The 12282-nt window shown below is 41.5% G+C and overlaps 1 protein-coding gene across 2 annotated transcripts in view; it reads left to right on the top strand.

Moving 5' to 3' along the window:
* The window catches only part of DENND1A (DENN domain containing 1A), a 373522-nt gene extending 365503 nt beyond the window's left edge, over positions 1-8019 (top strand). Inside the window, exons 21-22 of one of the 2 annotated variants that reach the window (XM_074973359.1) lie at positions 2724-2979; positions 4144-8019. In XM_074973359.1, coding sequence (XP_074829460.1) covers positions 2724-2979; positions 4144-5457 — 1570 coding nt within the window. In that variant the 3' untranslated portion in view covers positions 5458-8019. The remainder of the gene's footprint in view (positions 1-2723; positions 2980-4143) is intronic. The other variant, XM_074973358.1, reaches the window with a different exon arrangement.
* Positions 8020-12282: the final 4263 nt, after the last annotated feature.

Raw genomic sequence — 12282 nt, 5'->3', positions numbered from 1 at the left:
GCGCCTGGTCTCAAGTAGTTTCCACCACTGAGAATGACATGCAGTCAGATCTGAGTGCTTCTCCAAACCAAGCCTGCCTGTGACTAAATGCAGCTGTGTACGACTAGCCTGTGGGAAGGGGCTAACATGGAGTCAGTGTGCTCTCAAAGATCATCTGATTTGTGACCTGTAGCCCTAGCTGTTGCTACATGTGTGGAAATATTCAAAACTTGGAGTAACAAGAATATGACTGAGAATTTTAGCCTGCTCTCAGATGGCCAACTAGCACCACAGTGAGTTGGGAGGAACATAATGGCAGCCAGGGCAGCTGACTCTTTGAGGATTGGAGGTTGGGTTCAGAGACCTCTAATAGTGGGTAAGATTACCCCATAATGACAGATTAGGCACGAGGACACTTAAGTCCTACCACGGGTTGGCCATCGGAGGACAGAAAGGAAGATCCTGCACTTGTGTGCTTATGTAGGGGGAAGACCCCAGAAATATTTAATTCACCCTGTAATATTTTTCCAATAAGAGCTGATGTAAAGGAGTTGTGAGCAAGTTATGTGTGAGATTAAAGATGGAAGTTCTGATCACATCTGAAAGATCATGCTTTCACATGCCTTCACTAAGGTCTTGATCCAAAGCCTACAGAAGTCAGTGGATCTCTCTCTGTTGACTTCAGTTGATTTTGGATCAGGACCTGAGTCATCGTAACTGACACTGTGCTGCATTTCCACCCTCATAAATCCCACCTGGTTGCCCCAACTCCTCTTCATGCAAACCTGAACTTGCATTTCACAAGATGTGGAATTAACTCATTCTATATCGCCCCTCATGAAATAGTTTTATGCTGTAGGAGAAGTCACTAGCTAGAGATATGCACTACTGGGTGCCTCTGTCTTGTGCATCATTTCATGGCTGCACCGATGGTTGAATGCCAGTGTTTGTGTAATGATGAATGAAGCAAGGTACACTTTGCTCATAAATTTGCATTATATATTTTTATATTTTTTATATTTTATATATATATGGAAAGAAAGAGAAGGATTCTTCCACATTACATTCCCCACACTCTCAAATATTTTCTCTTAATCCAAAGCCTTGTTTAAATGCCACTGAGAGACTGGCTGCTAATCAAATGCCATTCACCACAGAAATCATGTCAGGTCTCATTATTAATTGGATGCACATTATGCTGCTGTTCTCCCATACGCAGAACTGATATGCAAATCTAATGGTGTTCAAGGAATGTTTTTCTGAAGTACATGTGAGAAGTGTATTCTAGTAACCCAGGGGTTGGCTGTAAATGTAAAATAGATTTCCCCATCATGGACTGCAGTGTCTCTTGATAAGATGACACCAGTATAATCATTGAAACTATGCACAGTACTCCCAATTACTGCAAGAAAACCCCATGACTTACATTCAGTGCTGAGTTAGCTGGAATTTAGAGAATGTAACTGTGTGCAAAACACAGGCGTATTTGCAACTGCACTTTCTTGTTGGGAATATCCAACTTCCTGCATAAAACAACTAGGTCTCGTTACAATATTCTACATGTGGGCGGGCTCAGAGCCAGTCAGAGTGGAGAGCTAGTATCAGATTATTCATGCTCAAATACAGCTCTGCTCAGTGAGTTTTCAACTGCATCATCACTGCTTTCTTTTCAACCCTTCCTTTTCAGTACCCATCTTCCTCCATTTAAAATCCTCCAGTCTTAAGTCTTTTTTTTCTTTCCGCCTCTGCTCACTGTATATCCACACTCCCTCTGTTAAAGGGATACTGTCAAATGTAATTTGCCCCCCAAAAATATAGTTTTCATAAACTTATAAGTAAAGAAATTGGACTGTGATATTTCTAAACTCCAGTGGAAAAAGATTTTTAAAAACCAACCAAATGTTCCCCTGCAAACATTGCAGCATTGTGCTAGAGTTTTGAGAACCATTACGTGATGCTGACTTGTCTATTTCATTTGTCCTGGCTGAGTGAAGTGTAAAAAGTAAACAGCACAAATTGTGAAAAGTGTACTTTTACTTTAAAAATTCATTAGCTATTTGTAAGATAGGGAAATTAAAATAATTTTTAATGGGGCAGTAAGTGTCCTTTTAAAACTGAACTTCTCTATATCCCCTTCATTCCTGTGTTCTACTTCATGGTTTATAAAGATGCTAAATAATCATGACCACCTTTTCTTGATGTGTTGGAAGGATTGTCAAGAAAAGAGAAGGCAATGGAGTAACCATTCTTTTCTTGCTGCTGCTCACAGAAATGTGTTTATTGAATGTTTTATTGAAAGATCAGTTAACACAGTTCAGATTTAAACTGTTTTCATCATTACAACGGAAATGCAAAAAGTCAACCAGCATCATCAGTAGTGAAAGTAAATGCATGCGGATGTTTTAAAGTATTGATAATCTAAGTAGTAATGATACCTAGAAGAAAATCTTACTTTTGAAAACATGCCACCTTAAACCCTCATGTCTCCTAAATTAGGCCCATGTGTATGTTAGTTTCAAAGTGCAACAAAAGGGAAATAAGTCTAAAATGTTCAGAATTCAACCCAATGCAATGGGCTCAAGCCAGCCCCTACAGGAGGTACCGTAAGGGTCACATGACAGGTGTATCCATGCTGAGATCACTCTTGGGGATTCACTTCCTAGTTTGAAATGTTGCACGCTTCAAAAAGGATTTGAAATAAAATAATTCTAGATGTGAGGTGATAAAGCATTTTTGTCTCTTAGGCCTCAGCCATACCGGGCCCTGAAAGAGTCTGATAGTGCCGATGGGGAAGAGGTTCTCAGTCCAGAAAAAGCAGAGGAGGCTCTGCCCCCAAACCCTCCTACGCCAGACAAGGTCACAGAAGTTAACCTCCTGGAGGACATTTTCACTAATTTAGAGGTGGAAAAACAGCCTCAACCTCTCAGCCAAGCCAAAAGCTTGGAAGACCTAAGGACCCCCAAAGAGGAGGGTATGCTGCAATGTACTTTTGATTATCAGGTATGGGCATGATTTTATACAAGGTAAATGATAAAGAATGGAAGGGCTTCTGCAGAATTACAGAGCCCTCCATCAGCCAGCTTTCTGTAAGAAAGAATTCTGTATTTCAGTGTAAATGCATCCATTTCCCCCATCCTGTCCCAGTGTGTTTAGAAGATTTATTTCTGAATGAGAGATTATGTCTGTGGTCTTTTGTTGCAACATAAAAGCAAGGAGGAACCAAGACCTTCATTTTCAAAGCAGAAATCCCGATCCATTTACAAGGGTTTTTTTCCCAGAATCTGCCTTGTCCCCCAGCTGTAGTACATTGATATCCTTGAGGTTGGTGCTCAGCAATGCAAATACTAAGCAGTTTAGGAAGTGAAAGGATGGTGCAGTAGTTAGGGCACTAGCATAAGACTTGGAAAACCCTGGTTCAAATCTCTGCTCCACCACAGCCTGGTCACTTTGCCTCGCTGTGCCCCAGGTCCCCATCTGTACATTGGGGATAATAGTCCCACAAGAGTTTGTGACCATAAATACAGTAAAGCTTTTGAGGCAATCTGATATTACAGCAACGAGGGCCAGATGAGTACCTGGGATGGACAGGAGATTTCGCAGTCCCTTCATTTCTGAGTTGACTGCATTTTGGCCCACATGAGTCAAAAGGGGGAATCAATTTGTAAAGTCTCATCATTGTTTATGTAGCATGTTTCCTGAATAGCCTTCTTAGCAAGTGCAAAACTAAAACATAGACCCTTTGACATCTTGTGCAACACCAAGCAAAGGCATGTAGCATCACTCCTATAATGATACTTAATGGCTTATATCCAGGTATCGCAGAGCATTTGGTGTATGTTAATTAAAGCTTTTGAGCCTGGTCTCCTCCACTTCCCCCGTAAGTAGATTTCACTGTGTGCCGATTACATTTGGGAAACGGAAGGTGCAGGGATATGCCCAATGTCACACAACCTATCCGTGGCAGAGCTGGAACTAAAACCCAGAGGCCTGACTTCCCGTCTCCTGTCCTCACGCCTAAACCACAATCTTTTCTCTGTCCCTCACCTGCAAATGCTTGCAGCATGTGTGCATCCTTCTCTCCAGCCCCCATGTTGCCCCCTATTGCTGTGCTGTTCACGTCTGTGCTGAGCAGGAGATGTTAATCTGTCTTGTACTTTCTGGCAGAGGATGGATCTTGGTGAATCTGAGACAAGCAGGATTGTGCCATCAATGAAACTCTCTCATCCCTACAACAAGCTGTGGAGTATGGGTCATGATGACATGGCTATTCCTACCAAATATTCCCAAAGCTCACCAGAGAGGCCCCTGACTTCTTTTGGGACCATCCCATCAATCCCACGGAGACCCCGGAGCAGAGACAGCATCTTGGTGCCTGCAGAAAAGGAGGAAGGGAACACGGCTGTTCAAGGGAACATCACCATCCCTAGACCACAGGGCAGAAAAACTCCTGAGCAAGGGATAGTCCCACCACCACCTGCGCCCAGACCAACCAAACCCCAGATTCCAGCTGGTACAACAGATGCAGTGAACACCTACACTACGGGACATAGCGACTTGGTTTCAGAGCTCATGCAGGGGCCCTTTGGAGCCGGGACTGTGTCCCTTGGCCCAGAATTCAGACAGTCAGTAACTTATTCCCCTCACCCCTCTCAGCTTCTATCCAGTTCTAGCAGAACGACTGCGATGCTTCAGCCAGTCAAGGTTAATACGGAAAATGCCGGTAGTGAAAGTGACTATCTTCTTAGTCTGCTGGATCCATTAAAAACAACCAGCTGGCAAAACATGGGACCCCAGCAAGGCTCTCGCAGTATGCAGAGCTCAGCCTCTCCGAGCTCTGCTGCTGGCTTTGCTTCAGTGGTGGGCGACTTTGCATCTCCTCCGCCGGCACCATTCACCCAGCCGCTGGGATACCCTCCTTCAGCACCGCCATTTCTGCAGCCATCCCTCAATCCATTTACACAGACAGTGCCAGCAGCCCTGACGATATCGCTGGTCAGACCCCCAGGGGGACCCTTTACCCCTCCTTTAGGTCACACTTATAGCTCCAGCTTCATGATACCTAATTCTGGCTTTTACCAACCACAGCGACCTAAGCCAAACATTTCAGCGTTGTCCATGCCCCGTCTGTTTGGCCAGGCTGCGACAGCACCACAGGCTAGTTCCTTACTGCAGCAAAGCCAGAACCCTTCCCCAGCCAGCTCTCTGCAGCCAGCACGTTTAAGTGGTCCTTCTAAAATCAGAACATTACCAGCGAGCCATTCTGGCTCCAAGATAGATGTCAAGCAAGGGTTGGCGCTAAGTTCTAACGACCCCCCTCTGATTCCCCCGAGGCCCACGAAGGGCTTAGAGTCAGTGTTACTTCCCTCAAAGGAGACAAAAGATCCATTTGAAGATTTGTTAAAGAAGACAAAACAGGAGGTTTCAGCCACCCCAGGTAAAGTAGAACAGCTCAGAAAGCAGTGGGAAACCTTTGAATAATGCCCCACCCTATCTTCTTTCTTTTGGGAGGTGGATTTTTTATTTTAATATTATTATTATTTGGTTGGCTTGTTTTGAGCCAACACCAAAACATGTTTCTTTATATGGAAAGTTATAGACACAGGAAACACAACTGCTTTTCTAGAATTCACATACAAGTGCTACTGGCTGGAGTCCATTTTGCTGATGAACCCCCACATTGTCCCATTACTAGATATGGTTTCTCACTGGTATCCTAGCTGACTTCTTGCCTGCAGTCAGTGAAAACTCCAGTGACTCTTGCACCGGCCAGAGCATTCAGGTTATTAGGTTATTCTTTTCTTTTTCACAAACAGCCTTTTCAAGAAACTACTGAACCAGAAACTGCTCATTCCCTCCCTTGTATTCTCACAGTCCCAGGCGCAGCCTGGAACATGACACAGCATGTAGTTTTTGCTTCCTACCTGTGTGAACAGTGTTCAGATCAATTTCTTCAATTACACATATTGCTTATAATGTTTTGCTTACATATGTAGTGTGCAGCAAACTAACCAAGACTTGTTGTCTGTATTGAGTTAATCCACTGGGCTTAAATTGAGTTTGTTTAATACCCTGTCTAGCAATATATACACTTGACTAATTACACAATTTTATCAGCTTTTGTTGTAGGGTTTGGGTTTTTTTTTTACACTCACCCCACTACCACCACCCACAGAGCAGCACTTCTTCAGTACAAAATCCATTACAATTCCCAGTTACAGCAAAACTCCAGCACAGAGCAAAGCCTCCTGCAGCTCAGGGCTCGATCCTCTGTCTCCAGTGGGAAACTGGAAGCACCAGCAATTCCGTTTTTAGACAAAAACATTGGAAAATGTCTTTTGATGGAGTCCTTAAACTATCTCCCAGTTAATCCGTAATTGTATGTTAATATTATGTATAAATGTTCTAGATGGCAGTATTTGAACTGGATGTAATAGTATCTTATTTTATTACAAAAAAGAGAACAAAAATCAGGGCATAAGTATTCCCAGCTCTTGAGTTCTCCAAGCCGTACAGTAGTACATTGACTAGGAGGCCTGGTTTCAGATTGGTAAAGCCACCGTACGTGTCTGTACGCAGAAATCACAAACTATAAATATTGCTGAGTAAGTGATATAACATTAGAAAATAGGTGACGGCTGCCTGTCATTGCTGTATTTTTGGAAGCACTAAGTGCCACCTTGACGCAGCTGAGATCTTATCACCGTGTTCAGGGCTCAGCCTCCCTCATTCATCCTGTCTGAAAAGTCATGAACCTTGTTCCTACTTTTGCTGAGAACACAAATGGGGGGTGGGATCATGTGATGTACTATAAAGCAATGAACATGTTAAAGGATTTATTGATTTGCATTTTGCAAGACATTTCTCTCTGGCCACCATGACCTCAAACATTTCAATGCTTAAGGTTGGCATTTCTTATAAAAACTGCTACCTTTATAGTGATCATTTTTGTTTGTGTTACTTAAGTGTTGTTGGGTTTTGGTTTTTTACTTGGACACAGGTTGCTTTAAAAAAACCTACTCAAAAGTGAGTTTGTCACCATTAAGTCTTTGCTTAAGTAAAAGAAGCAGTTGTGGACATATGGGAAATTCCTGAGAGACTCTATCCAGATTCTCTCAGTATACGTATTTTGTTCCTATAGCCTCCTTGGAGGCTCTCTTATTCTAGTGTGTTAAAATGGCTGTCTGCATTGGAGCCTGTGCAATACAAGAGAAATCTACTCTAATAACTGAATGCCAACAGTTTGGGGGAGACCCTAATGTTGCATTTGTTATATTTCTGTAAAATACTTTTGCTTTTACAAGCCATTCAATCAGTTTTGTATTATTTCTTTCTTTTTCTTTCTTTCTTTTTTCCTGGAAGACGGATGGTTTTGATATTGCCTAGTTCTGAATAGTAAAATATTTAAAGTCTACAAAATTAGCTGCATTTTGTTCTAGACTATACAGAATGTGAATGTCTGGGTTACCATTTTGGTCTGGAATCTCTGAACCCCTTTAGCTGCTGTATGCTGAGTCATAAAACTTTCTCAGTTCTCATAGGTGTACACTAAAAGTGGTGCATATGAATTGCATTTACATATACTTCTAGTTTCTCCTTTTTAATGCTATGCACTGACTGTGTACTGAGTATTCCTTTTAAACTAAGTGGGAAAATGCTACGGTATTTCTGTATCATTGCAAGGTATTTTCCAGCCTTATTTAATGTTTTATTCTGTTCACCCATTTCTATAACGTATTCCAGTATGCAGTCTTCTACACTGTTCTTTTGAAATGCACAAACACTCCTTGATTTTAAGAGGCCAATCCTGAGACACTGAAACGTATTAAAACACTTTATCATGTTATTCACTCTTCACTTTATTTTACAGAAGGAAAAAACAGGTGGGCCCACCTGAGAGAGAGCCTTAATAGTAGTGAACACTTTGCTAATGTTTGTCCTTTTCCTCACTTCTTGGATTGAACTTGCAAATAAGGGAATCCTTTTTGCAGGTTTAGCATAATAAAAGATTCAAACCATCAAGGGTGGTATTAATTGTTTGTCTCATTTAAACTGTTTGTCTCATTTAAACTGTTGAATATCTGACATGGTTTTCATTTAATAGTGGCAGATTTAAGCAAACTGTGTGGTTGGAAGAGATGTCTCAGCTACTTAATGTAGGACTCAGATGTAATGTTGCTTTTTTGGTTTTAAAAGCCCCTACTTTGAGGTCTGTATTAGGGAATCCGGTATGCTGGGCATTGCGTTCACCTAACAGCTAACATATTTTTAGCAATTTCCCAATGGCATTATACTCATCTTAGAGTTTTTTCCACCTTAGTTGGCGATGTGCACGTTTGATCTTTTTTGGTATTGCATTCCTTATTTACATTTGCTCTTATCCATTAGAATGTTCTTTTCCCTCTCATTTTAAATGTCGCTAAGTGTATGGGCCAGAGTTCAGCAATGCTCCTACAGTAATCAAAACTGCTGTTCTGACTTGTCCCACTGATCAAGTTAGAAGCATTTTAGGGTCTAGGACTGGATAATTTAGGTTAAAAAAAATTATTTAATTTCTGTGTGTGTCTGTCCTTGAGAAGCCTATATAAAGTGTGCGTTTATTACTTTGAATTAATGTTCACAGAAATGTCAGACATTTTATGGGACATAACCATTAGAGTTGGTTGGTAGTTCTTCAGCTAATATTTTTCATAAGTAAAATGTCCATTTGTCAAAACCAAAACTTTTCATGGAAACCTCATTTTAGACTGAACTTTGTCGGGAAGATTTCTCAGGTCTGAGAGTGAGTGTGAGACACCCACTGGGCACTCACCTGGGATGTGGGAGACCCAAGTCCAATTCCCTGCTCTCTCTGATTCAGCACCAACTGGGCCTTTAGCTATTCTGTTCTGGCATGGTGGGCTGTGTGTGTGTCTTTTTTTTTCTTTCATGAAAAAAATGTAGAAGTTCTCATTCCGTATCAGAATGGAAACAAATGTTGAAACGTTGAACAGTTTTGCAAAACAGAATTCTTGTTTTCTAGATGGCGGGAATTGCCCTTTACACTCTGCAAACTATTGTATTCAGCATGCACCAGCTCTTCTGCTGTCTTGTATATATTGTTTTAAATGTATACATGTATGTATGAAAAATAATATCAGAACTTGTAGTAGTAGGCAGATGAGAATTTTGGCCTCCTTGTGCTAATGTTATACAGATGTTACCGATGTTAATTACCTCCCAGAACTGTAGTTGCCCTGCACACACCCAGCATTTTCCTGGCATGAAATGGGATTTCCAAGCTTGGTCTAGAATTTAAGGGTAAAAATTCAAACCAGAGAAGAAGAATCTGCTCAATTGGTTTTCCAAATAGAAGGGGGTAAAAATCCATTAGCACAAGTGAGTGCAGCTTTTCTTTCAAGGGAAATGCACACCCCTTTAAACAGATGAAACTATCAGTCAGGTCTGGTGACAGCTTGACTGAAGTGGAGTGTATGCAGTACTGTTGTTCCTTCAGCTAAGCAAGTGCTATTGGGATATATGCAGTGTAGTCCCACTTCAGGAAAACATCACTCTTCATGAAAGCACTCAAGCACGTGGTGCCTAAATGTATTCCTGAATTGGGGGGTGCTAGGCACATTCAACTCCATAAAAAAGCTGAGACACAAAGTAGGTGAGGTAATATCTTTTACTGGACCAGCTTCTGTCAGTGAGAGCAGCTTTCAAGCTCCACAGAGATCTTCGGGTCTTATCTTCAGTTTCTCTCACCAACAAAAGATGGTCCAACAGAAGGTATTACCCCTCCCACCTTGTCTCGCTCATAGCCTGGGACCAACATGGCTATGACAGCTCTGAATAAAAATTTTAAACAGACTAAAGTTCTGACGCCCTGTAGACTCCTCACATCAGCACCTATAACCAAAGTGGTTCCTCCTGTGCCAGGGGAATAGATTGACTAGAGTGGAGAATAAAAATAAATCTACTTGGAGTCATTTATAATCTCCACAGTCTGTTCTGGGGTCCCTATGACTTCTACACCATAAGCTTTGATTACTATCACCCCCACTTTGTCAGCTGAAGCTTCTTACATTGCTTACACTATATTATCCAGGGCAGGTTTCGCGTGTGATCCGTGTCCTTCGTGCCTGTTCTTCCTGTGCAATGAACAATTTATTTTACAACCGTATCTTTTCAGGTTATGCCCAGTGTGTTTTCCCTTCATCCTAGAAGTCACTATACGCCATGAAAGCAGAGATGCAGTTCAATCTGTGGGTAAGGGTACTGCCATCAACTAGGACTGAATCTGTTACAGTAGGTGTGATCAGAAAGTGTTCACCTTTTGAAGAACAGGTAAAGTTTGTTTACTGAGCCGTATACAGTTATTAATTCCAACTAATAGAGGAAATATTTAAGTGCAGTGATCAGAGGGTGTGATTTTTACTTGTTAATCATTAGCATAACTCCTGAAATAGAAGAAAAGCAAAATGAATGGAATAGCTAGCTATTTTGTAGACCACTGATCAAACTTTAATTCTCAGGCACTTTGTCCAAAGGCATTTTGAATCAATGAGGCATGGCAACCTGATCCTGTTCTGTGGTGAATGCCTTCAACTCCAGTGGAAATCCTTTAAAGTTGAGGATGTTCAGCCCTTAGCAGATTGGGCCCTCATTCAACGGTTGACTAATGAGCTGTTTATTCCTTCATATCAGGCTTTACTACATTAAAAGATTGTGAAGCGCGTTGAGATCTGTTGATGAAAACCACTATATAAGAACTAAGTATTATTTCGTTCTGAGAATAAGAGCAGGATGTGCGATATAGGCCACGTCTCAGCGTGGGCTGTCAGTGTTGCTATTGGGGAGAAGGGTGGAGTTAATCCCCAATAGATGTTGTGGCATGTGAGGGGTTAAGTAGTAGGATGACACTTCTATCATAGTTGTGATTTTAAGACAATGGGGAAAACAATCATGTTGTTAATGCCTCTCCACTCACATCATTCTGCAATAAGACAAAAGCTTTATGAGCTGTGAATGTAGGTATAAGAGTCTGTTCAGTCTGGAATAGAAAATGTGGCCACACAGTCTCTCACTGGGGTAGAAGCAGTAACACCACCTCTGGATGTGGAAACTGTTGTATGAATCTGTGTGTCTGTTGGACAGTGAACATATTTGGATATTTTTCAAGAGAACGTTAGTGTCTTGCAAATCCCTGTGTAAATAGCTAGATATGAAAATATGCTCAGTATACACAGCAGTCCTGCCAAAGCTCGACTCTCTTGGGTGTATGATGTGCTTTGATGTAGCTGGTATCTTACAGGGCACAGGAGTACCAGGGATGTGGATGTTTTACTGCCACTAAGCAGAGGTCAAGTGAATGTTGTTTCTGTATTTTGGTATGATGGATGTAATGTTATAAAAAAGCTCCAGTCAGTTTGCATGTTTGAACAATTAATTGATTACATTGAGTTCAGCCCTTGTAAACCAGCTTTGGAGATTTTTCTCTTACCGTGTAAGTTTTCTTATCCACCTTAGAGTATCTTCTATTCCATACTGGCAGCACAGAATTAAAGAATAGGCCTAGGTCTCTTGGAATATGCCATCTGTTCCATTGAGTGTGGCATGTGAATTTACTCCAATAATTTAAAGACGTTTTCCAGCATTTTGCACCTATATGATTGGCAGCTAAATAAGTGCATTTCCCAAGTGTGATTTCTTTGGATCATAGAAGTTAGATCTTTCCAATCTTCTGAAAGTCAAATCCATACCCGGCCTTGTCTCACTTCTGTTTTAGAAAGATATCAGGCACTCTGACTAGAAGACTGTGTTCCATGAAATTCTTAATTTTAATGCACCAAATACTTTGGTATCTAGGTGACTGTGTTCCTTCACTCCAGCCTATTGGGCATATCCACCAAGCATGTCACTGTGGCCTGATTGGCCCAAACCCCTCCACTACTAACTGATGTGTTTTCCTTATTTATTTGGTGGAAGATCTCAGGTTCATATGTGCTGGCACTGCTCTATAGGTTAGCAGTTTTTCTTTTGTTATGTATTTACATTGTTTAGCACTCCCTGTACTAAGCACAGTCATTCCTAAATCCACATCCAACTATTGTACTTATGAATTCTAATCTCTGCTACTGCTGCTTCTGTACTCTGCGGCTTTACATTCTCCCAGGAAAGTGAGGTTTAGCAGGGTTGGAGCTGAGCTCCTTCCGTACTGCAAGTTCAATATTCTCATCTGGGGAAAAGCTTCACAGCTCATCCTGCAGCTATGGCAGGAGTATCACCCCACACTCACAGTGGCCAATGGAGATCACAAGCTTG

The sequence above is a fragment of the Natator depressus genome, chromosome 16 (assembly GCF_965152275.1).
Source record: "Natator depressus isolate rNatDep1 chromosome 16, rNatDep2.hap1, whole genome shotgun sequence".
NCBI classification, from domain to species: Eukaryota; Metazoa; Chordata; order Testudines; family Cheloniidae; genus Natator; species Natator depressus.
This window is presented reverse-complemented; position numbering and strand designations above follow the sequence as displayed.